Consider the following 27,226-nt stretch of genomic DNA (forward strand, 5'->3'; position numbering starts at 1 on the left):
CTTCCCTTACAGTCTTTATTTGCATTTTAAGCACACTAAGGATAATTCTACCTATTCCCTTCACCACATGGACTGCAGCGGTTCAAGAAGGCGGCTCACTACCACCTTCTCAAGGGCAATTAGAGATGGGCAATAAATGCCGGCCTCGCCAGCGACGCCCACATCCCATGAACGAATAAAAAAAAATTCCCACGCTCCCATGTTTGCTGCGGGCGCAGATTGGATAAATGGGATTACAGGGTTTTAAATCCATTTCCAGCTCACAATCCTGATTTCTCAAGAGCAGGATTATGAATCACCCCAACAGTCCAAAGTCAGCCTTGGATCAAAGAAAGCCTTTATCTTAACTAATTCTTAATCAAACCAATCTGGCTAGTCTCCAGCCACCATTTTATTCTGGAAGGCCTCCATTTTTAATTTGAGTCCATCATAGTTTTGCAAAATACATATATAGACATGCAGGTTTACCAAGGTGGACATTTCTATTTCCATCTCCCCCACGACAGGAATAATGAATATTTAGAATAATACACTTTTCTATTTCTGCTTAGGCATTAAGTGATTGGCTTGGATGAATATCCTTCATAGGGGTGAGAAGACTAGGAATTGTCAGCCCCTTAAAGGTATGGTGACCATTTTAATAGCGTAGAAAGTAGTGGAAAGAAGCAGAAGCTGCTTAGATCCAGATTATTCTCTGACCCTAAACTTCCCAAAGCCTGTTTCATTGCATTGAATCTTTTTGTCTCAAGTTCAGCATCTTTAAATCTACTTAGTGTAAATTTTAATTATGCACTTGATAGGGGCAAGCACTCACGGTCAGAATTTGAAGGTGAAGCAAAAACATCAAAGCCATGTGATAATTGGAAGCGGAAAATAAAAGAAAATTGCACATAGAACAGTAAAACAATTTTGAAGAAGTAACACTCCAGCCTTATACTGAGTGCCTGAAACCACTCTCACAGTCTGCGTCTCGGCACCATTGTTGTTTGATTTTTTCACTTCTGGTTTTATTCATAATCAATTTATGCAATGTAAAGTGTGGCATTTGGTCCTGTTGGTTTATTTTAATGTAATAGATAGCTAAACATTGTTCTTCCCATGATAGAATTGTGCCATTGTGTTATATGATTTGGTAGAGTGTGTACAAGTGTAGGTGAGCATACTAGGCTTGCTAAATGAGTCTATTTTGTGTACATACTTGGTACATAGCATGTGTTCATTTATGGTTGCTGCATGAATGACTGCGTTCCTAATGGCTGCATGATACCCCATGTTTCCATGTAAGGCCACAAACTACATTATATTGTATGTTTCTCTGTGTCTCCATGTAACTGTGTGCTGTTCTCCCCATTGGCATGGAGCTCAACGTGTACCTGTCTGCTGTCGGTTACAGGCACTCTGCACATGTATGTTTGGATATGTGCAGCTCCATCATGTGCATGTCACAATATGCTGCATGCGGGCTTGCATATGTGAGCCAGTGTATGATAAAGTGGGTTTATCCTCGAGGGTTGAAATATATGCTTCAGTGTATGTGTGCCTGTATGCAGTGTGGTTTGTAGGGTTCAGTGCATGTGGCAGAATTCAATGCAGTCTATGTCTACAATGGTGTGGAGCTGATAATAACCATCTCCGGTTCTTGTAATACTGCTGCGCATTGTGTGAAAGTGTTACATGAATGCAAAGAACAGTAGAGATTCCGTGAACTGGGAGTGATATAAAGAACAGAAAGGGATACAAATAAAGTAGCAAAAGCTGCAAAAGGGAATACAGGAAAAAACTTGCGAGGGATATCAAGGACAACACTGAAGGATTTAATTAGAGAAAGAGAGTGGCTAAGAGTAATGTTGGCCCCTTGAAGACAGACACAGGTGATATTGTAATTGAAAATCAGAAAATGGCAGACCTGCTAAATATTTATTTGAATCGGTCTTCACAGTAGAGGATGAGGATAAAGTATCAGACACGAGGAAAAGTAAAAATAAATCAAGGGGAGGAACTTATTAGATTTAATATAAATAAAAAAAATGGTAATGGAGAAAATAATGAGGCTAAAGATAAACAAATCTCGAGGACCTGATGGTTTCCACCCCAGGGTATTAAAAAAAGTAGGTGAGGAAATTGTTGATGTGTTGGTCATGATCTTCCAAAACTCTTTTGATTCAGGAATTGACCCCTTGGATTGGAAAATTGTTAATGTCACTCCACTATTTAAGAAGGATAAGAGAGATAAACTGGGAAAGTATAGGCCTATTAGTTTAACATCTGTTGTAGGGAAGTTACTAGAATCTGTTATTAGGGACAAAGTGACTGAGCACAATCATGAACTGATCAGAGAGAGACAGCATGGATTTGTAAAGGGTAAGTCATGTTTAACGAACCGAGTTGAATTTTTTGAGGAGGTAACTAACATGGTAGCTAAGGGAGTGTCTATGGATGTTATTTATATGGACTTCCAGAAGGCATTGAATAAGATTTCACATAATAGACTATTAACAAAAAATGCAATTGGACATGGGTAGGAAATTGGTTAGGAGGTCGGAGGCAGAGTAGGAATAATGGGGATGTATTTCAATTTTTTTTTATTCGTTCATGGGATGTGGGCATCGCTGGCAAGGCCGGCATTTATTGCCCATCCCTAATTGCCCTTGAGAAGGTGGTGGTGAGCCGCCTTCTTGAACCACTGCAGTTCATGTGGTGACGGTTCTCCCACAGTGCTGTTAGGAAGGGAGTTCCAGGATTTTGACCCAGCGACGATGAAGGAACGGTGATATATTTCCAAGTCGGGATGGTGCGTGACTTGGAGGGGAACGTGCAGGTGGTGTTGTTCCCATGTGCCTGCTGCTCTTGTCCTTCTAGGTGGTAGAGGTCGCGGGTTTGGGAGGTGCTGTCGAAGAAGCCTTGGCGAGTTGCTGCAGTGCATCCTGTGGATGGTACACACTGCAGCCACGATGCGCTGGTGGTGAAGGGAGTAAATGTTTAGGGTGGTGGATGGGGTGCCAATCAAGCGGGCTGCTTTGTCCTGGATGGTGTTGAGCTTCTTGAGTGTTGTTGGAGCTGCACTCATCCAAGCAAGAGGAGAGTATTCCATCACACTCCTGACTTGTGCCTGTAGATGGTGGAAAGGCTTTGGGGAGTCAGGAGATGAGTCACTCACCGCAGAATACCCAGCCTCTGACCTGCTCTCGTAGCCACAGTATTTATATGGCTGGTTCAGTTAAGTTTCTGGTCAATGGTGACCCCCAGGATGTTGATGGTGGGGGATTTGGCGATGGTAATGCCGTTGAATGTCAAGGGGAGGTGGTTAGACTCTCTCTTGTTGGAGATGGTCATTGCCTGGCACTTATCCGGCGCGAATATTACTTGCCACTTATGAGCCCAAGCCTGGATGTTGTCCAGGTCTTGCTGCATGCGGGCTCGGACTGCTTTATTATTTGAGGGGTTGCGAATGGAACTGAACACTGTGCAATCATCAGCGAACATCCCCATTTCTGACCTTATGTTGGAGGGAAGGTTATTGATGAAGGAGCTGAAGATGGTTGGGTCTAGAACACTGCCCTGAGGAACTCCTGCAGCAATGCCCTGGGACTGAGATGATTGGCCTCCAACAACCACTACCATTGTGCTAGGTATGACTCCAGCCACTGGAGAGTTTTCCCCCTGATTCCCATTGACTTCAATTTTACAAGGGCTCCTTGGTGCCACACTCGGTCAAATGCTGCCTTAATGTCAAGGGCAGTCACTCTCACCTCACCTCTGGAATTCAGCTCTTTTTTCCATGTTTGGACCAAGGCTGTAATGAGGTCTGCAGCCGAGTGGTCCTGGCGGAACCCAAACTGAGCATCGGTGAGCAGGTTATTGGTGAGTAAGTGCCGCTTGATAGCACTGTCGACGACACCTTCCATCACTTTGCTGATGATTGAGAGTAGACTGATGGAGTGGTAATTGGCTGGATTGGATTTGTCCTGCTTTTTGTGGACAGGACATACCTGGGCAATTTTCCACATTGTCGTAGACGCCAGTATTGTAGCTGTACTGGAACAGCTTGGCTCGAGGCGCAGCTAGTTCTGGAGCACAAGTCTTCAGCACTACAGCTGGGATGTTGTCGGGGCCCATAGCCTTTGCTGTATCCAGTTCACTCAGCCATTTCTTGATATCACGTGGAGTGAATCAAATTGGCTGAAGACTGGCTTCTGTGATGGTGGGGATATCGGGAGGAGGCCGAGATGGATCATCCACTCGGCACTTCTGGCTGAAGATGGTTGCAAACGCTTCAGCCTTGTCTTTTGCACTCACGTGCTAGACTCTGCCATTATTGAGGATGGGGATGTTTGCAGAGCCTCCCCTTCCCGTTAGTTGTTTAATTGTCCACCACCATTCACGACTGGATGTGGCAGGACTGCAGAGCTTTGATCTGATCCGTTGGTTGTGGAATCGCTTAGCTCTGTCTATAGCATGTTGCTTCTGCTGTTTAGCATGCATGTAGTCCTGAGTTGTAGCTTCACCAGGTTGGCACCTCATTTTTAGGTACTCCTGGTGCTGCTCCTGACATGCTTTTCTACACTCCTCATTGAACCAGGGTTGATCCCCTGGCTTGTTGGTAATGGTAGAGTGAGGAATATGCCGGGCCATGAGGTTACAGATTGTGGTGGAATACAATTCTGCTGCTGCTGATGGCCCACAGCGCCTCATGGATGCCCAGTTTTGTGCTTCTAGATCTGTTCTGAATCTATCCCATTTAGCACTGTGGTAGTGCCACACAACACGTTGAATGGTGTCCTCAGTGCGAAGACGGGTCTTCATCTCCACAAGGACTGTGCGGTGGTCACTCCTACCAATACTGTGATGGACAGATGCATTTGCGACAGGTAGATTTGTCAGGACGAGGTCAAGTAAGTTTTTCCCTCGTGTTGGTTCGCTCACCACCTGCCGCAGGCCCAGTCTGGCAGCAATGTCCTTCAGGACTCGGCCAGCTCGGTCACTGAGCCACTCTTGGTGATGGACATTGAAGTCCCCCACCCAGAGTACATTTTGTGCCCTTGCTACCCTCAGTGCTTCCTCCAAGTGGTGCTCAACATGGAGGAGGACTGATTTATCAGCTGGCGGAGGATGGTTGGTGGTAATCAGCAGGAGGTTTCCTTGCCCATGTTTGACCTGATGCCATGAGATTTCATGGGGTCCAGAGTCAATGTTGAGGACTCCCAGGGCCACTCCCTCCTGACTGTATATCACTGTACCGCCACCTCTGGTGGGTCTGTCCTGTCTGTGGGACAGGACATACCCAGGGATGGTGATGGATGAGTCTGGGACATTGGCTGAAAAGTATGATTCTGTGAGTATGGCTATGTCAGGCTGTTGCTTGACTAGTCTGTGGGACAGCTCTCCCAATTTTGGCACAAGTCCCCAGATGTTAGTGAGGAGGACTTTGCAGGGTCAACTGGGCTTGGTTTGCCGTTGTCGTGTCCGGTGCCTCGTGGCCCGATGCCGGGTGGTCCGTCCGGTTTTATTCTTTTTATGACTTTTCGTAGCGAGAATTTACAACTGAGTGGCTTGCTAGGCCATTTCAGAAGGCAATTAAGAATCATCCACATTGCTGTGTCACATATAGGCCAGACAGGGTAAGGACGGCAGGTTTCCTTCCTTAAAGGACAATTGTCAGGTGGTGTCCCCCAGGGATCTGTACTGGGGCCTCAGCTTTTCACTATATTTATAAATGGCTTAAATGAAGGAATTAAGAGTCATTTATCCAAGTTGGCTGACGACACCAAGTTAGGTTGCAAAATACATAATGTAGATGGGAGCAGAAAATTGCAAAGGGACAGGGACATTGATGGATTAAGTGAGTGGGCAAAACTTTGACAGATGGAGTTCATTGTGGGGAAATCCAAGTTCATCCACTTTGGACCTAAGAAAGATAAATCATAGTATTTTCTAAATGGTGAGAAGCTAGGAACTGTGCAGGAATAGAGAGATTTAGGGGTCCAAGTACAGACATCACTAAAAGCTAGTGGACAGGTACAAACAATAATTTAAAAAGCTAATGGAATGTTGGCCTTTATCCCAGTGGGGCTGGAATACAAAGGGTGGAAGTTATGTTACAGTTATATAAAACCCCACTTGGAATACTATGTTCAGTTCTGGGCAGCGCACCTCAGGAAGGATATCTTGACCTTAGAGGGGGGCAGAGCAGATTCACCCGAATGATACTGGGGCTAAAAGGCTTCTATTTTCTTGAGTATAGAAGATTAAGAGATGATCTAATTGAGGTATTTAAGATGATTAAAGCAGTTGATAGCGTAGATAGAGAGAAAGTGTTTCCTCTGGTCAGCGAGTCCATAACAAGGGAGCATAACCTTACAATTAGAACTAGGCCGTTCAGGGGTGAAGTCAGGAAGCACTTCTTCACACACAGGGTGATAGAAATCTGGAACTCTGTCCCCCAAAAAGCTGTTGAGGCTAGGTCAATTGAAAATTTCAAAATTGAGATTGATCGATTTTTGTTCGGCAAGAATATTCAGGTTATGGAACCAAGGCAGGTAGATGGAGTTAAGATACAGATCAGCCATTACCTAATTGAATGGCAGAACAGGCTTGCGGGCCAAATGGCCTACTCCAGTTGCTATGTTCCTATGTTCATATCTTCCTATGCTCCCATATTATGGGGTGCTAAGCCTTCCAAGTGCCCAATGTGCATTGCAAATGATAATGTTACAAATAGCTGCTTGTGGCACTAAGAGCTTGTACATACATGGTGTGCTAAGCTCATTAAGGCCTTGGTTTCTACTTAAAAAGAGGATGTCCCCCTAATGTATTTAGAGTGCCTCAACAGCACTCCAGATGCTCAGCGCCCATATAAAATGACACTGAATGGAATGCCTCTTCCTTTCAGTTGGGTCCTTGCTGCTATAGGTGTATTTCTGTTTTTCAGAATTCTGATTAAAGCAATTGATAGGGTAGATAGTGTTTGTTTGTCATTCTCGGCAACGTTATATTGCTGTTGTGGGAGAAAGTAAGTTAGTGAAACTTGTTGGAGCTTTACTGGCAGCTTCTTAAAGCTGTATTTGTATGTATTATCAGTGTCTGTTTCCCCAGGCAACAATCATTGTGTGCTGTGTTAAGAGGTGTGTGTATCCTCTTGCCATCACTCTCCATTTGCAGGGTCTTGAGGAGGAGGATCACAGGACACGTACTAGGTAGCTGCGCTTGTATCTCAGCAGAACAATGAGGCCCTACCTTACGACAACAGCTTTGTACAGAGGCCCAGACATTCATACCTGGACATGTCAGACCTTTGTACAGAGACTACGTTTCCCCAAACAGGCTGTCACCCAACATAACACACTGCTGTAGCCAGATCTGCACACCACTTCGACAAGAGGACTGTTCTGTCAGTCACAGTCAAGGTGCCCTCAGCCTTTAACTTTCATGCAATGGAGTTGTTCAAACAACAGCAGGCGATGTCTACAAAATCACCCAACCTGCACTGCATAATTGTACCATGAAGGTCACAGATGTCTTGTTTGGCCAAATTCTCCCAATCCATAAGTATCCCTATGGAAAACATACTGCAACACCAAAACATTCTGCACTTTAAATGACTGCCTGGGTTCCCTAAAGTACAGAGCATTATTAATGATATGCATGTGCCCATATGGTGCTCTAGTCCCAAAGCCTTCTCTGTTGTGAATAGAAAGGAGTCCACTCTATTAATGGGCAGCGGGTCTGTGAGCACACGTACCTAGTTATGAATACTAACATTTACTATCCTGGTAGTTACCATGATTCATTTATTTGCCATCAATCCACAGTTTCCCCATTGTTGTAAAGGCCAAGGAGACTGGTTTGATGGCTGCTGGGGCACCAAGTTTTTCCCCTGCATCCATAGCTTCTTGTCCCATCAAGGAACTTGAAAAGATCAATATAATGAAGTGCATGCTGGTACAAAGGTTGGTTGAGATACCAATGGCATCTTGAAGCATAAGTTCAGATGCCTGAATGAATTGGTGGACTGCTGAGGTACAGGTCCAAGATTATTGTAGCCATCTGTATTTTGCATGACTCCATCTTCCAAAGGGACTTACCGTGGAGCAAGCCACAGCAATGTGTGTTAGTATAATATAGTGTCTCTGTTCGGCCCAACCAATCTGTGTTGGTGTTTATTCTCCACATGAGCAGTAGTCCTAACCCTGTGTGCCTACATTGTTCTGATATCCCTTTAACTCCCTTTCCTTCAACCACCTATTCTAACCTATTCTAAAATTTGTCGTGGTCTCTACTTCAATCACTAACTTATTCCACAGATTCATAACCCTTTGTGTAAAAATGTTTCTCCTGCTTTCTGTCCTAAATTTCTTACATTTAATTTTATACCTATGTCCCCTAGTTCTAGATCCCTCAACCACTGGAAACAGTCTATTTCTATCTACACTGCCAATAATTCTTACTACTTGTGGGCTAGCACCAGAAAAAAATAGCATGAAAGCTGTTTTTTAAAAATATTTAAAAACCCAACTGGTTTACTAATTGGTCTGGAATACATGTGATTCCAGTCTCTCACTACATGGTTGATTCCGAATGCCTTCAAAACAACAATTACTGACTTGCCAGTGCCATCCACATCCCAGAAACAAATTTAGAAAAATGTAATGTGTTGGCATGTAAGACATTATATTTATACCTGCATATTAAATGAATGTAGAACAGGAAGGTGAAACATTACAATCCTGCCAGAGGAAGCATTGCCTCCAGTTAACACCATGGGGGGATGCAGGCACTGTTTGTACAGGAGATGATTTTTTATTAAGTATCATAGCTATTTCCTCCTTCACCACTGCAATTTGCCCTGCCCCGAAATGGGCTGATTGCTTGATCCGGCGCTCCCAGTGTGGAGCAGCACTCACAGGGAACGTTGGTCAGGAAACTGTAGGCCTGAACCCTTTGAATTTCTGTCCATTGATTTAAATGGATGCAAAATTAGAAACTGTAGGCCTGGGATTTGCACCTCCCTCACTGGGAGCACCCAATTGGGGAATCGGCCTTTCTTGGCCATTCTGCTATAGTGACTAATCAGCAGTTTACATAGTTTTTCAATTCACAGATACATACATCAACTATGCAGAAGTGAATTATGAACGAGTTGTCAGCTGTTACCATATATGTACCTTACATCTGTTTGCATTGGCATTATGCATCATCACACTGCTGTGTGTCAGTAAGATTACTTGCCATATTTATTCAAATATTGTATTACAAGTGAGTGTACAAGTTCCTGTAACCTTTTAAGCTTAATTTAGGTCACCATTAACCTATATCTTTGCTGAACGTTAATAGTCATTTAGAATCATAGAATGTTCAGGATTCTAAGTGACAGAAACACGATACTCAGCCCATCTAATTCCACATTTCTACTTGCTCCCCATATTCTTCAATGTTGCTTTTTATGTAACTTGATAACGCCCTTTTGAAAGAATTAATTGACTTTGATTCAACAACAGCAGAGAATTCTACACTTAAAGAATCTGCATACAATATCTTCCTTTCTAAAGTCCGATCATTTTTGGACCGGACTGTCTTTGTGATAATAACTCGACTGAGCACTAAAAACAAATAGAATGTGTATTACTTAAAAGGTTCTTTACAAATTGAAGGGGAGCTGTAAACTTTCTAATTACACTTACTGATGTATAGTGGAGTGAAAATTGCTATTTTTATAGTTTTAACGTGAAACTCTAAACACAAATTCTCTGCTACAAGGCTTTCAATACTTATTAAAGGCTGAGAGCATCTACTAGGAGTTTACATCTTGGAGTTTTTTGTTGCTTTTTTGTTGCTTTTATCTTATGCAATAATAATTTTTCTGCCTTGTGTTATAAAACCTGCCCTGTTTATATTGCGGCTAGACTCCACAGCACCCATGGCAACGGACAAATTTCAAATCCTGGCCATTGACAGAGAGTGGGAAACTCTATTGCTGGCCTGTGTGGGCAGGATCATTGGTTGATGCATTCCTGCTTCAGGGCCGCTGCTTCTCAAAGAGACTGGGAAAACCAAGAGATAAATTTTCCTCTTGAATGCACCTGGCTCTGAACTTTATCTTCTGGGAGCACGTATCTGCAATTCGGGCACATATATTTACCCTTCATAGCTTAAGGTGGATTCCAGTTCCTCTAAAAGCTGAGGCACTGCCTTATTTACCTGACAGTACCAATGCCAAATTCAGGGCTGTTGCACACAGCGGGTGCTGAGTGGTAAATTCAGTGAGTTTTAAAATTTGAGACCATGTCAACCCGTCTCTTCAACCAAGCTTTGGTCACCACTCTTCCTGTCTCAGTGCACATTTTCTCTATGTCTTTTTGTGAAACAGCTTAGGATGAACCTTACGTTAAAGGCACTATATAAAGAAAGAACTGACATGCATTTTTATAGCGACTTTCATGGCCTCAGCACATCTCAAAGTGCTTCACAACCAATCAAGTACTTTTGGAAGTACTTTTGTAGTGTAGGAAAATACAGCAGCCAATTAACACACAGCAAGTTCCCAGATACAGCAATGAGATAGATGAACAAATAATCTGTTTTTGGTGGTGTTGAATGAGGGACAAACGTTGGCCATGGAGTCTTTAACATCCACCTGAGCAGACGGATGCGGCCTCGGTTTAACGCCTCATCCAAAAAATAGCCCCTCTGACAGTGCAAAACTCTCTCAGCTCATTATCAAAGGATTGAATCCGTGTACAACTATAAAGGCAGTGCTTTTCCTCAAGTAAAGTTGTGTAGAATACTATTTCTTGAGCCTTAAATAGCATTGTATACAGACTTTGACATGTCCTACCTTCTTAGCAATCCGTCTGTACAAGTCACTGTGCATACAAGCATCTGCTTGTGTTGACTTGTAATATTTGATTTTAGAACAGCTTGTTGTGGCCTTGTTCCTCTGCACATCAGTGTTTATAGGTTATAAAAACAGAAAATGCTGGAAACACTCAGCAGGTCAGGCAGCATCTATGGAAAGAAATTCAGAGTTAACGGTTCAGGTTGATGGCCTTTCATCAGAACTGGAAGATGTTAAGAGATGAACAGCTTTTAAAGCAACAACAGAACCAGGGAAATGGTTGCGGGGGGAGGGAGGGTACAGGAAAAGAACAAAAGGGAGAGGTCTGTGATAGGGTGGAGGGCAGGAATGATTAAATGACAAAAGTGATGATGATGCAAGGCAAAGGGGGTGGTAATGGGACAAGTATAGAAACAAAAGATGGGTCCAGAGGAGGTATAAATGGTTACAGCAGAGTAGCAGAGGAGAAGGCAAGCATGGAAAATCTGGCAAAAATGGGGAAGGCTCCCATGGCCCGGGAATGTGACGGAAGAAAGGCAGGTAGACTTCAGGGATGCACAGTTGTCTCCAACAACAGGACTATCCCTCACTAGACAAAAGGATAATAAAGCAATGTACATTCCAGTGTCCATGGAGTGTATAAGGAGCAATTTTCCAAGAGTGTGCTAACAGCCAGGAATGTCGCCTGGTGGCAGTGCATAGAATCATAGATAGGTTACGGCACAGAAGGAGGCCAGTAGGCCCATCGAGTCCGCGTTGGCTCTATGCAAGAGCAATCCAGCTAGTTCCACTCCCTCGCCCTATCCCCGTAGCCCTACAAATTTTTTCCTTTCAAGTACTTATCCAGTTCCTGTTTGAATGCCATGATTGAATCTGCCTCCATCACTCCCTCGGGTGGGGCATTCCAGATCCTAACCGCTCGCTGTGTAAAAAAGTTTTTCCTCAAGTCACCTATAGTTCTTTTGCCAATCACCTTAAATCTAAGTCCTCTGGTTCTTGAGCCTTCCGCCAATGGGAATAGTTTCTCTCTATCTACTCTGTCTAGACCAGTCATAATTTTGAATACCTTTATCAGATATCCTTGCAACCATCTCTGTTCCAAGGAGAACAATCCCAGCTTCTCCAGTCTATCCACTTAACGAAAGTCCCTCATCCCTGGAATAGGAACATAGGAACATAGGAACAGGAGTAGGCCATTCAGCCCCTCGTGCCTGCTCCGCCATTTGATAAGATCATGGCTGATCTGTGATCTAACTCCATACACCTATCTTTGGCCCATATCCCTTAATACCTTTGGTTGCCAAAAAGCTATCTATCTCAGATTTAAATTTAGCAATTGAGCTAGTATCAATTGCCGTTTGCGGAAGAGAGTTCCAAACTTCTACAACCCTTTGTGTGTAGAAATGTTTTCTAATCTCGCTCCTGAAAGGTCTGGCTCTAATTTTTAGACTGTGCCCCCTACTCCTAAAATCCCCAACCAGCGGAAATAGTTTCTCTCTATCCACTCTATCCGTTCCCCTTAATATCTTATAAACTTTGATCAGATCACCCCTTAACCTTCAAAACTCCAGAGAATACAACCCCAATTTGTGTAATCTCTCCTCGTAACTTAACCCTTGAAGTCCGGGTATCATTCTAGTAAACCTACGCTGCACTCCCTCCAAGGCCAGTATGTCCTTCCGAAGGTGCGGTGCCCAGAACTGCTCACAGTATTCCAGGTGCGGTCTAACCAGGGTTTTGTATAGCTGCAGCATAACTTCTGCCCCCTTGTACTCTAGTCCTCTAGATATAAAGGCCAGCATTCCATTTGCATTCTTGATTATTTTCTGCACCTGTTCATGACACTTCAATGATCTATGTACCTGAACCCCTAAGTCCCTTTGGACATCCACTGTTTTTAACTTTTTACCATTTAGAAAGTACCCTGTTCTATCCTCTTTTGGATCCAAAGTGGATGACCTCACATTTGTTTATATTGAATTCCATTTGCCACAGTTTTGCCCATTCACCTAATCTATCAATATCCCTTTGTAATTTTATGTTTTCATCTACACTGCTTACAATGCCACCAATCTTTGTGGCAGCAGCAAACTTAGATATGAGACTTTCTATGCCTTCATCTAAGTCGTTAATAAATATTGTGAATAATTGAGGGCCCAAGACAGATCCCTGCGGGACTCCAATTGTCACATCCTGCCAATGTGAGTACCTACCCATTATCCCTACTCTCTGTCGCCTTTCACTCAGCCAACTTCCTAACCAAGTCCGTACTTTTCCCTCGATTCCATCGGCTTCTATCTTAGCTAACAGTCTCTTATGTGGGACGTTATCAAATGCCTTCTGGAAGTCCATATAAATAACATCCATTGACATTCCCCTGCCCACTACTTTAGTCACCTCTTCAAAAAATTCAATCAGGTTTGTCAGGCACGACCTACCTTTTACAAATCCATGCTGGCTCTCTCTGATTAACTGAAAATTCTCGAGGTATTCAATCACCCTATCCTTAATTATAGACTCCAGCATTTTCCCCACAACAGATGTTAGGCTCACTGGTCTATAATTCCCCGGTTTCCCTCTCTCTCCTTTCTTAAAAAGCGGAGTGATATGTGCAATTTTCCAATCCAGAGGGACAGTTCCTGAATCTAGAGAACTTTGAAAGATTATAATTAGGGCATCCGCAATGTGCTCACCTACTTCCTTTAAAACCCTGGGATGGAAACCATCTGGTCCTGGGGATTTGTCACTCTTTAGTGCTATTATTTTCTTCATTACTGTTGCTTTACTTATGTTAATTTTATTGAGTCCCTGTCCCCGATTCAACATTAGTTTTCTGCGTTAAATTTCATCTGCCATGTGTCCGCCCATGCCACCAGCCTGTCTATATCCTTTTGAAGTCGATCACTATTCTCCTCATTATTTACTACCCTTCCAAGTTTTTTGTCATCTGCACATTTTGAAATTGTGCCCTGTACACCCAAGTCCAAGTCATTACTATATATCAAGAAAAGCAGTGGTCCCAGCAAGGACCCCTGGGGAACAGCACTGTACACCTCCCTCCAGTCCGAAAAACAACTGCTCACCACTACTTTCAGTTTCCTGTCACTTAGCCAATTCTGTATCCATATTGCTACTACCCCCTTTATTCCATGGGCTGCAATCTTGATGATAAGCCTACCATGCGGCACTTTATCGAACGCCTTTTGAAAGTCCATATAAACCACATCAACTGCATTGCCCTCACCTACCCTCTCTGTTACCTCATTAAAAAACTCTATCAAGTTCGTTAAACACGATTTGCCTTTAACAAATCCGTGCTGGCTTTCCCTAATCAATCCACACTTGTTGAAGTGACTGTTAATTCTGTCCCGGATTATTGTTTCTAAAAGTTTCCCCACCACTGAGGTTAAACTGACAGGCCTATAGTTGTTGGGTTTATCCTCACACCCTTTTTTGAACAAGGGTGTAACACCTGCAATTCTCCAGTCCTCTGTTACACCCCCGTATCTACGGATGTTTGGAAGATTAAGGCCAGTTCCTCCGCAATTTCCACCCTTACTTCCCTCAGCAACCTAGGATGCAACCCATCCGGACCGGGTCACTTATCTACTTTAAGTACAGCTAGCCTTTCAAGTACCTCTTCTTTATCAATGTTTAGCCCATCCAGTATCTCAACTATATCTTCCTTTACTGAGACTCTGGCAGCATCTTCTTCCTTGGTAAAGACAAATGCAAAGTACTCATTTAGTACCTCGGCCATGCCCTCTGCCTCCATGAGTAGATCTCCTTTATAGTCCCTAATCGGCCCTACCCCTCCTCTTATGACCCGTTTGCTGTTTACATTCCTGTAGAAGACTTTTGGATTCCCTTTTACGTTGGCCTCCAGTCTATTCTCATACTCTCTCTTTACCCCTCTTATTTCCTTTTTCACTTCCCCTCTGAACTTTCTATATTCTGCCTGGTTCTCACTTGTGTGATCAACCTGACATCTGTCATACGCCCCTTTTTTCCGTTTCATCTTACTCACTATGTCTTTTGTCATCCAGGGAGCTCTGGCTTTATTTGCCCTACCTTTCTGCGTATTGGAAAATTTCGGGGGCACTGCCTGTGATTGATTTCACACTGAAGCTTGTCCGCCACCAGCACGTACTTGGAAGATTTTGCCATATAACTTACATTAGGCACAGGTAATGGGCCTTCCTGGCCCTAATATGAAAGAGAGGCGTCCCCTTGACGAGTCTTTGGCTATTTACAGTTCTGAAAACAGTGCTGAGCAGCTGAGACCAGGTTAGCGAGAGTATGGGTTTAGGGAGATAAAAAATAAAATAATCAGATTGTGTCCCATTTCAGGAGCTGGCGGTGAAGGGGGATCACAGTTGTTTTGCTTTATTTTGGTGACAGATGAGGCTCCCTGCTCCTGGTGCCTACTCGAGGGAGGGGAAAACATTGCCCCGAAGAGGGCTGATGACATGTTTGTAGAATCACTCTTCTGGAAAATCTGTGCCCAAGATAGATTTTTTTCGGACTTTGTACCAAGAGGATTTGTGGAAATGTGCATAGTGACACATAATCAAAAAAGGGCAAGTTGCCTCTTGACCATCTATTGAGTCCCATCCATATAATATAGAGGGCACATACCAGGGCTCTGTTGGATGTGACATTTTTTTTATATCATTCTTTGGGATGTGGGCATCAGTGGCAAGGCTGGTATTTATTGCACATCACCAGTTGTCCTTGAGAAGCTGGTGATGGGCCTTCTTCTTGAACTGCAGTCCATATGGTGAAGGTACTCCCACAATGCTGTTTGGTAAGGAGTTCCAAGATCTTGACCCAGCAACAATAAAGAAACGGCGATCTATGTCCATGTCGGGATGGTGTGTGACTTAGAGGGGATCTCGGAGGTGATGGTGTTCCCTTGCACCTGCTGCCCTTGTCTTTCTATGTGGTGGAGGTCACGGTTTTGAGAGGTGCTGCTGAAGAAGCCTGTAGAATCAACCAATTAATTGACTTTTAGTTTTCGGTTGTAATGAGGCAGGAGGCCAGCAAGCCCCCTTCCCATCTCATTATAAGATGAATGCTCGACCTACGACTACTACAGGCTCATGGAGTAGCCACTGAATTCCTAGCCCCCTTCCCCGATTGGCAAGTTGCCCGCCTGTGCTCCAAACAAGCGGGCAGTCACTGATATTATTCAAATAAGACCCAACATGCAAACATTTTGGACCTCCGGCCAACGTCATCAAGATCACTCTGTCTTCTGCCCGCCCGATGAAATCTACCCCATAATGTACAGTGGTTAAAATATTGATTATTATCAGCCTCGTAATTCTCTCCTAGACAATGATCTTGGCTATAACAGAGTAGTAGTCTCACTCCCAAAATGCAGACAGTATGAATCCCAGTGTTTATATGTCTTGCGCATTGCTGGATAAGAGTTCTTTAAAATTCAGTGTAGTATTTATGTTTGAAGATATGAATGTTGGGAAAAATTAATTTGACACAATAATGTGATAAAGTAATGTGACGTCAATAATGCAACAAAATGAGATCAGCTTTGCATAAGAACATAAGAACATAAGAAATAGGAGCAGGAGTAGGCCAATCGGCCCCTCGAGCCTGCTCCGCCATTCAATAAGATCATGGCTGATCTGATCCTGACCTCAAATCTAAAGAACACAAGAAGTAGGAACAGGACCCGGCCACTCAGCCCCTGGGCCCGCTCCGCCACCCACAGGGCCTTGACCGATCCAAACTCAGCTTCATGTCCAATTTCCTGCCCGCTTCCCGTAACCCCTAATTCCCTTTACTTCTAGGAAACTGTCTATTTCTGTTTTAAATTTATTTAATGATGTAGCTTCCACAGCTTCCTGGGGCAGCAAATTCCACAGACCTACTACCCTCTGAGTGAAGAAGTTTCTCCTCATCTCAGTTTTGAAAGAGCAGCCCCTTATTCTAAGATTATGCCCCCTTGTTCTAGTTTCACCCATCCTTGGGAACATCCTTACCACATCCACCCGATCAAGCCCCTTCACAATCTTATATGTTTCAATAAGATCGCCTCTCATTCTTCTGAACTCCAATGAGTAGAGTCCCAATCTACTCAACCTCTCCTCATATGTCCACCCCCTCATCCTCGGGATTAGCCGAGTGAACCTTCATTGTACTGCCTCGAGAGCAAGTACGTCTTTTCTTAAGTATGGACGCCAAAACTGTATGCAGTATTCCAGGTGCGGTCTCACCACTAAAAGTCAATTTTTTAAGGTATATAACTGTTTTTATATTCTATCCCCCTAGCAATAAAAGCCAACATTCCGTTGGCCTTCTTGATCACCTGCTGCACCTGCATACTAACTTTATGATTTTCTTGCACTAGGACCCCCAGATCCCTTTGCACTGCAGTACTTTCCAGTTTCTTGCCATTAAGATAATAACTTGCTCTCTGATTTTTCCTGCCAAAGTGCATAACCTCACATTTTCCAATATTGTATTGCATCTGCCAAATCTCCGCCCACTCACCCAGCCTGTCTATATCCCCTTGTAGGTTTTTTATGTCCTCCTCACTCTCTACTTTCCCTCCCATCTTTGTATCATCTGCAAACTTTGATATGTTACACTCGGTCCCCTCCTCCAAATCGTTAATATAGATTGTGAAGAGTTGGGGACCCAGCACCGACCCCTGCGGATCACCATTGGCTACTGGTTGCCAATCCGAGAATGAACCATTTATCCCAACTCTCTGCTTCCTGTTAGATAACCAATCCTCCACCCATGTCAGAATATTACCCCCAATCCAGTGATTCTTTATCTTGAGTTAAACAGTTGATAGCAATTAAACTTAAACAGTTGAAAGCAATATGCACTAGATTTTAAAGGGATTAACCATTATACTCCCACACTTACCAAACTCTCAGCAGTTTACACTGTTTTGTCCGCACACCGCATTTCTTAGTGAAGTGGAATGGGACATGACAGATTTGACAATAGAATCTGTTTACCTGGATATTTGTTTTGTGTGACTTCCTTCAAAGTGATTCCTGCAAGCCAACCCAAAGACTGTTACCCAGTTGGCAGTTTGCTGATGACAAGTTTTGGAATTTGTCGCCAAGATTGAGAAATGTCACCAGACCACAGAACAAAATTCTAATACTCAGCAGCAAAAATTAGCAACAAATTTATGCTTTTTAATTTGAGCACTAGAGATGCAACTTGAAAATCGAGATGCAGCTCATAAATTCAAACATTTATCGCTATTAAAATAAATGTTTATTCAGTAAATTAAAGCCCTGTATTCAAAATGTTCTTGATTGGTAATGTGGTATTTACAAATGATCAAAACATGTATCAGCATGTTTTAATTTAACAGGAAAATAATCTCACAGACAATTGAAACATAGAAACATAGAAAATAGGAGCAAGAGTAGGCCATTCGGCCCTTCAGGCCTGCTCCGCCATTCAAAATGATCATGGCTGATCGTCTATCTCAGTACCCTGTTCCCGCTTTTTCCCCATATCCCTTGATCCCTTTAGCATTAAGAAATATATCTATCTCCTTCTTGAATACATCTAATGACTTGGCCTCCACTGCTTTCTGTGATAGAGAATTCCACAGGTTCACCACCCTCTGAGTGAAGAAATTTCTCCTCATCTCGGTTCTAAATGGCATACCCCAAATCCTGAGACTGTGACCCCTGGTTCTGGACGCCCCAGCCATCGGGAACATCCTCCCTGCATCTAGTCTGTCTCGTCCTGTTAGAATTTTATCTGTTTTGATGAGATCAATGAGAAACAACCCTGTGCTTCTTCACCATGTTTTGTTTTTCTGCTTTAGGAAGTTGAAAACCTGTTTCTGATTCTGTCTGCGATCTTGCTTCTTGGGGACATCCAATTTTTGGCGCTAACTGATACTGAAACAGCATACGTGTCAGAAGTGCAATTACTGGAACAAGGTCAGTAAGCTTGAGACCAAATAGCTGCCAGCTGCGGCCTGTGAGTGTGTCTGGGCGAATAATAGAAATACACCAGCAGGTGGAGCCAACACAACACTTAACACTTTGCACCACCACTTGGCATTCCACAGGCAGTGAGAGATATTGCAGTATGACAAGGTCTCGGGTTTCTACCACAGTGTGCATTCTCGAATCTTCCAGCATTCTGTTCCTTCCCACCTGATTTCTGATTAATCCAGTAGTATCCTTTCCATTTATCAGTATCACTCTTACCTATACACAAGTAATTAGGTGATGGGAATAGTTTTGTACAGCTGTACTGGTACTTGTGGTGACGTAGGTTGGTAAAGCAGGGCTAGCTTTGTCTCTATTGCTATGCTCATCGTTAGCAAAGCCCCATGCCGGAGATGGAGACCAGCTAAATTATCCTTGATATTTGTTGAGCTGTTGCAAGACCTTGAGGATCCTGTTAGGGGCACATAATATGATTCAGCTCGGAGCGAATATTGGGAGTTCAGACATGAGAGTGAGTGTGCTCCATATGATGTTCCTCCAATTTGGAATCCCGATGAGTGCTCCTGCTGCTCAAAGTTGTGAGCCAGAAGCACTTATTTGTGAAACCTATCCCTTAATGAAAGGCATGTAGACGTTCTATATGGAAACTGTACAAAGAAAAATGTTTGGAAAACCTTTCCCTTGTTAGGAGAGAGAACTAAGGAGCTGTAAAGCACTTCATCACAGTAACATCGTTTGTAACTCATATCAAAACGAGAGTGCATTTTTGATGTGATTTGACATTGCATAAAGTGCTTGTAAACAAATAAAGAATTGCCAAATAGTTTTTTTATGATGACAGTGCCCCTTTAAATTCTGCAGCATTTACATTGTCACAAATAATATTGAACACAGTTGCCTACAAATATTTCACAAGAGTTTAAATTGTATATTCTGATGTGGACTTCTTCCAGATTGTGCAGCTCCGTACCATATACACAATTCTGTACCGTGTACATAATTCGGAACCATATACACAATTTTGCACTATGAACACAATTCTGTACCATATGCACAATTTTGCACATACAGAATTAGAGAAAGGTTACAACACGGAAGGAGGCCATTCGGCCCATCAAGTCCACGCCAGCTCTATACAAGAGCAATCCAGCTAGAACCACTCCCCCACCCTTTCCCCGTAGCCCTGCAATTTTTTTCCTTTCAAGTACTTATCCAGTTCCCTTTTTGAAGACCATGATTGAATCTGCCTCCACCACCCCCTCGGGCAGTGCATTCCAGATCCTAACCACTCGCTGTGTAAAAAAGTTTTTCCTCATGTCACCTTTGATTCTTTTGCCAATCACCTTAAATCTATGTCCTTTGGTCCTTGACCCTTCTGCCAATGGAAACAGTTTCTCTCCATCTACTCTGTCTAGTCCCTTCATGATTTTGAATGCCTGTATACTCCCCTAACTATTGAATCCCCTATCACTATTGCTATCCTGATCTTTCTCCTCCCCCACCACTGTGCAGCTGAGCCACCCATGGTGCCGTGGACTTGACTCTGGCTGCACTCTCCAGAGGAACCCTCTCCCTCACTAATGAATACTGGTTAGAGTGTGAGATGCACTCAGGAGCCTCCTGCATTAACTGCCTGATCGTCCTTGTCTGTCTGGCAGTCACCCAGTCCCTCTCTGCCTGCACTCTCTTAAGCTCTCCTCACCTCTCCTCTCCTCTGCTGCTGCCGCTATATATGCAGCATTCTGTACCATAGACACAATTCTGCACCATATACACAATTCTGTACCATATACTAAATTCATCACCATGTACACAACTCTGTACTATATACACAATTCTGTTCCATATCAACAATTCTGCACCATATACACAATTCTGTACCTTATAAACAATTCTGTACCATATGCACAATTCTGCTCTATATAAACAATGCTATACTATCTGTGCAATTCTGCACCATATACACAACTCTGTGTTATATACACAATTCTGTTCCATATCAAAAGCGCTGTACCATATATACAACTCTGTTCCATATACACAACGCTGTATTATCTATACAATTATGCACCATATACTCAATGCTGTATCATATATGCAATTCTGCATCCTATGCACAATGCTGTACTATCTACAAAATTCTGCACCATGTACACAATTCTGTACAATGAACACAATTCTGTACCATGTACACAATTTTGCGTGTATGCAGCATTCTGTACCATAGACAGAATTCTGTATCATATACACAATTTTGTACCATATACACAATGTTGTACTAGCTATACAATTCTGCACCATATACACAATTCTATACCATATGCCCAATTCTGCATCATAAACACAACCCTGCACCATATATACAATTCTGAACCATAAACACAATTCTGCACCATATATACAGTTCTGAACCATATAAACAGTTCTGTACCATATACACAATTCTACACCATATACACAACTCTGCACTATATACACAATTCTGCTCCATAACAATAATGATGTACTATATACACAATCCTGCACCATAAACTCAATTCGGTACTGTATACACAATTCTGCACCATATATACAATTCTGCACCATATATACAACTCTGTACTATATAAACAACTCTGATCCATGATCTATACAATTCTGCACCCTATGCACAATGCTGTACTATCTACAAAATGCTGCACGATATACATATTTCTGCATCATGAACAGAATTCTATTCCATATACACAATTTTGCACATGTACATCATTCCATACCATAAGTACAATTCTGCACCATAAACACAATTATGTATCATATAAACAAATCTATACCATATGAACAATTTTGTGCTATATCCACAATTCTGCTCCATATAAACACTGCTATACTACCTATGCAGTTGTGCACCATATACACAATTCTGCACCACATACACAACTCTGTACTAAACACACAATTTTGCTCCATATAAACAATGCTGTGCTGTCTATAAAATTCTGCACCATATACACAATTCTGTACCATATATACAATTCTGCACACTATACACAATGCTGTACTATCCACAAAATGCTGCACAATATACACAAATCTGCACATATACAGCATTCTGTACCATAGACACAGATCTGCACTATATACATAATTCTGTACCGTCTAACCAATTCTGTACCATTTCATAGTATCATAGTAAGTACAGCACAGGAGGATTCAGGCCATTCGGGCCATCACGTCTGTGCCAGCTCTTTGAAAGAGCAATCCAATTAGTCCCATTCCCCTGCTCTTTCCACATAGCCTTGAAAAATGTTTCCCTTCAAGCATTAATACACAATTCTGTACCATATACACAATTCTGCATCATATACACAACTGTGTACTATATACACGACTCTGCTCCATGTCAACAATGCTGTACCATATATGCAGTTCTGTACCATAAATACAATTCGGTACCATATGCACAGTTCTGTACCATATACACAACATTGTACTATATATGCAACTCTGTTCCATATACACAAGGCTGTACTAGCTATACAATTATGCACCATATACACAATTCTGTATCATAAATGCAATTCTGCTCCATATAAACAATGCTGTGCTGTCATCAATATTCTGCACCATAAATACAATTCAAGACCGTACATACAATTCTGCACCATATACACAACTCTGTACGATATACACAATTCTGCTCCACATAAACAATGCTGTACTATCTATACTATTCTGTACCAGATACACAATTTTGTATCATATATACAATTCTGCACCATAAACACAATCATGCACCATCTGCACAATTCTGCATCATAAACACAATTTGTTTCCGTATACACAATTCTGCACCATATATGCAAATCTGTACCTTATACACAATGCTGTACTATTTATAAAATTCTGCACAATATACACAATTCTGTACCATATACACAATTCTGTACCATATACACAATTCTGTACCATATAAACAATTATGTACCATTGACACAACTCCGTACCATATGCACAATTGTGCTCCATAGAAACAATGTTGTTGTCCCGATACAAATTCTGCACCATATGCACAATTCTGTACCGTACATGCAATTTTGTACCCCATGCACAAAGCTGTATAAGCTACAAAATGCTGCACCATGAGCACAATTCTGTACCATAAAAACAATTTTGCACACAGACATCATTCTGCACCATTGACACAATTCTGCACCAGTTCTGAATTGAGTTTTAGGGAATGAAGCTGGGCAGGTGGAAGGAGTATCAGTGACAGAGCATTTTGGTGCTCGTGATCACAATTCAGTTAGATTTAGCATAGTTATGGAAAAGGACAGAGATAGAACAGGAGTAAAAGTAAATAGGGTACAGTAGCATAGTGGTTATGTTACTGGACTAGTAATCCAGAGGCCCGGACTAATAATCCGAAGTAATAAGTTCAAATCCTGCCATGGCAGCTGGGGAATTTAAATTCAATTGATTAAATACAATCTGGAATTTGAAAAAAAACTAGTATCAGTAATGGTAGCCATGAAACGACCAGATTGTTGTAAAAACCCATCTGGTTCACTAATTCCCTTCAGAAAAGGAAACCTGCTGTCCTTACCCGATCTGGCCGATATGTGACTCCAGACCCACAGCAATGTGGTTGATTCTGAAATGGCCCAGCAAGCCACTCAGTTGTAAAATCTCACTAAAAAAAGTCACAATAAGAATAAAACTGGATAGACCACTAGGCACCTGACATGACAAAGGCAAACCAAGCCCAGCTGACCCTGCAAAGTCCGCCTCACAAACATCTAGGGACTTGTGCCAAAATTGGGAGAGCTGTCCCACAGACCAGTCAAGCAACAGCCTGACTGGCAGGACAGACCAACCAGAGGTGGCAGTACAGTGATATACAGTCAGGAGGGAGTGGCCCTGGGAGTCCTCAACATTGACTCTGGACCCCATGAAATCTCATGGCATCAGGCCAAACATGGGCAAGGAAATCTCCTGCTGATTACAACCTACCGGCCTCCCTCAGCTGATGAACCAGTCCTCCTCCATTTTGAACACCACTTGGAGGAAGAACTGAGGGAAGCAAGGGCACAGAATGTACTCTGGGTGGGGGACTTCAATGTCCATCACCAGGAGTGGCTCGGTAGCACCACTACTGGCCGAGTCCTGAAGGACATTGCTGCCAGACTGGGCCTGCGGCAGGTGGTGAGCGAACCAACACGAGGGAAAATCTTACTTGACCTCGTCCTCACCAATCTACCTGTTGCAGATGCATCTGTCCATGACGGTATTGGTAGGAGTGACCACCGCACAGTCCTGGTGGAGATGAAGTCCCGTCTTCGCACTGAGGACACCATCCAGACGTGTTGTGTGGCACTATCACCGTGCTAAATGGGATAGATTCAGAACAGATCTAGCAGCTCAAAACTGGGCATCCATGAGGCGCTGTGGGCCATCAGCAGCAGCAGAATTGTATTCCACCACAATCTGTAACCTCATGGCCGGGCATATTCCTCACTCTACCATTACCAACAAGCCAGGGGATCACCCTGGTTCAATGAGGAGTGTAGAAGAGCATGCCAGGAGCAGCACCAAGTGTACCTAAAAATGAGGTGCCAACCTGATGAAGCTACAACTCAGGACTACATGCATGCTAAACAGCGGAAGCAACATGCTATAGACAGAGCTAAGCGATTCCACAACCAACGGATCAGATCAAAGCTCTGCAATCCTGCCACATCCAGTCATGAATGGTGGTGGACAATTAAACAACTAACAGGAGAAGGGGGCACTGCAAAGATCCCCATCCTCAATGATGGTGGAGTCCAGCATGTGAGTGCAAAAGACAAGGCTGAAGCAGTTTACAACCATTTTCAGCCAGAAATGCCGAGTGGATGATCCATCTCGGCCTCCTCCCGATAGCCCCACCGTCACAGAAGCCAGTCTTCAGCCAATTCGATTCACTCCACGTGATATCAAGAAATGGCTGAGTGCACTGGATACAGCAAAGGCTATGGGCCCCGACAACATCCTGGCTGTAGTGCTGAAGACTTGTGTTCCAGAACTAGCCGCGCCTCTCTGCAAACTGTTTCCGTCCAGCTACAAGACTGGCATCTACCCGACAATGTGGAAAATAGCCCAGGTATGTCCTGTCCATAAAAAGCAGGACAAATCTAATCCGGCCAATTACAGCCCCATCAGCCTACTCCCAATCATCAGCAAAGTGATGGAAGGTGTCATCGACAGTGCTATCAAGCGGCACTTACTCACCAACAACCTGCTCACCGATGCTCAGTTTGGGTTCCGCCAGGACCACTCGGCTCCGGACCTCATTACAGCCTTGGTGCAAACATAGACAAAAGAGCTGAATTCCAGAGGTGAGGTAAGAGTGACTGCCCGTGACATCAAGGCAGCATTTGACCGAGTGTGGCACCAAGGAGCCCCAGTAAAATTGAAGTCAATGGGAATCAGGGGGAAAACTCTCCAGTGGCTGAAGTCATACCTAGCACAAAGGAAGATGGTAGTGGTTGTTGGAGGCCAATCATCTCAGCCCCAGGACATTGCTGCAGGAGTTTCTCAAGGCATTGTCCTAGGCCCAACCATCTTCAGCTGCTTCATCAATGACCTTCTCTCCATCATAAGGTCAGAAATGGGGTTCAGTTCCCATTCGAAACCCCTCAGATAATGAAGCAGTCCGTGCCTGCATGCAGCAAGACCTGCACAACATCCAGGCTTGGGCTGATAAGTGGCAAGTAACATTCGCGCTAGATAAGTGCTCAGCAATGACCATCTCCAACAAGAGAGAGTCTATACACCTCGCTTTGACATTCAATGGTATTACCATCGCTGAATCCCCCACAATCAACATCCTGGGGGTCACCATTGACCAGAAACTTAACTGGACCAGCCACATAAATACTGTGGCTACAAGAGCAGGTCAGAGACTGGGTATTCTGCGGCGAGTGACTTACCTCTTGACTCTCCAGAGCCTTTCCACCATCTACAAGGCACAAGTCAGGTGTGTGATGGAATACTCTCCACTTGCCTGGATGAGTTGCTCCAACAACGCTCAAAAGGCTCGACACCATCCGGAACAAAGCAGCCCGCTTGTTTGGCACTCCATCCACTACCCTAAACATTCACTCCCTTCACCACCGGCACACCGTGGCTGCAGTGTGTACCATCCACAGGATGCACGGCGGCAACTCGCCAAGGCTTCTTCAACAGCACCTCCCAAACCCGCGAGCTCTACCACCTAGAAGGACAAGGGCAGCAGGCACATGGGAACAACACCGCCTGCACGTTCCCCTCCAAGTCACACATCATCCCGACTTGGAAATATATCGCCGTTCCTTCATCGTCGCTGGGTCAAAATCCTGGAACTCCCTTCCTAACAGCAATGTGGGAGAACCTTCACCACACGGACTGCAGCGGTTCAAGAAGGCGGCTCACCACTACCTTCTCAAGGTCAATTAGGGATTTGCAATAAATGCTGGCCTCGCCAGCGACACCCACATCCCATGAACGAATAAAGAAAAATTGGGGAAAGGCCAATTTTACTAAACTGAGAAGTGATTTTGCAAAAGCGGACTGGAAACAGATACTTGGAGGGAAATCAGTGTCAGAGCAGTGGGAGACATTCAAGGGGAAGATTCAAAGGGTTCAGAGTAAACATGTTCCCACAAAGAAAAAGGATGGGACTGCCAAATCTAGAGCCCCCTGGATGACAAGGAGCATACAGGGTAAGATGAGGTAAAAAAGGAAAGCTTATGTCAGATACTGAGAGCTCAATACTGCAGAAAGCCTAGAGGAGTATAAAAAGTGCAGGGGTGAAATTAAAAAGGAAATTAGGAAAGCAAAGAGACGGCTCGAAAAAATATTGGCAAGTAAAATTAAGGCAAACCAAAAAATGTCTGATAAATACATAAAGAGCAAGAGGATAACTAAGGGAGTAGTAGGACCTATTAAAGATCAAAAAGTTAACCTATATGTGGAGGCAGAAGATTTTGCTGTGGTTCTTAATGAACACTTTGTGTCTGTCTTCACAAAAGAGGGGGATGATGCAGAGATTGTAGTTAAGGAGGAGGTATGTGAAATATTGGATACGATAATTATAGTGAGAGAGGAAGTCTTAAGGGGTTTAGCATCTTTGAAAGTAGATAAATCACCAGGCCTGGATGAAATGTATCCCAGGCTGCTTAGAGAGAGGCAAGGGAGGAAATAACGGAAGCTCTTACCATCATTTTCGAATCTTCCCTGGCTACAGGCGTGGTGCTGGAGGATTGGAGGACTGCTAATGTTGTATGGTTGTTTAAAAAGGGAGAAAGAGATCGACCAAGTAATTATAGGCCAATCAGTCTAACCTCAGTGGTGGGCAAATTATTGGAATCGATTCTGAGGGACAGGATAAATCGTCATTTAGAAAGGCACAGATTAATCAAGGACATTCAGCATG

At 43.4% G+C, this 27,226-nt stretch overlaps 1 protein-coding gene across 1 annotated transcript in view; it reads left to right on the plus strand.

The window, feature by feature from the left end:
• Positions 1 to 27,226, plus strand: part of myo16 (myosin XVI) — a 773,985-nt gene that overhangs the window by 510,242 nt on the left and 236,517 nt on the right. The window contains exon 18 of the mRNA XM_067986709.1: positions 18,660 to 18,777. Coding sequence (XP_067842810.1) covers positions 18,660 to 18,777 — 118 coding nt within the window. The remainder of the gene's footprint in view (positions 1 to 18,659; positions 18,778 to 27,226) is intronic.

Source organism: Heptranchias perlo, chromosome 6, assembly GCF_035084215.1.
Source record: "Heptranchias perlo isolate sHepPer1 chromosome 6, sHepPer1.hap1, whole genome shotgun sequence".
In the NCBI taxonomy this organism is placed as follows: domain Eukaryota; kingdom Metazoa; phylum Chordata; class Chondrichthyes; order Hexanchiformes; family Hexanchidae; genus Heptranchias; species Heptranchias perlo.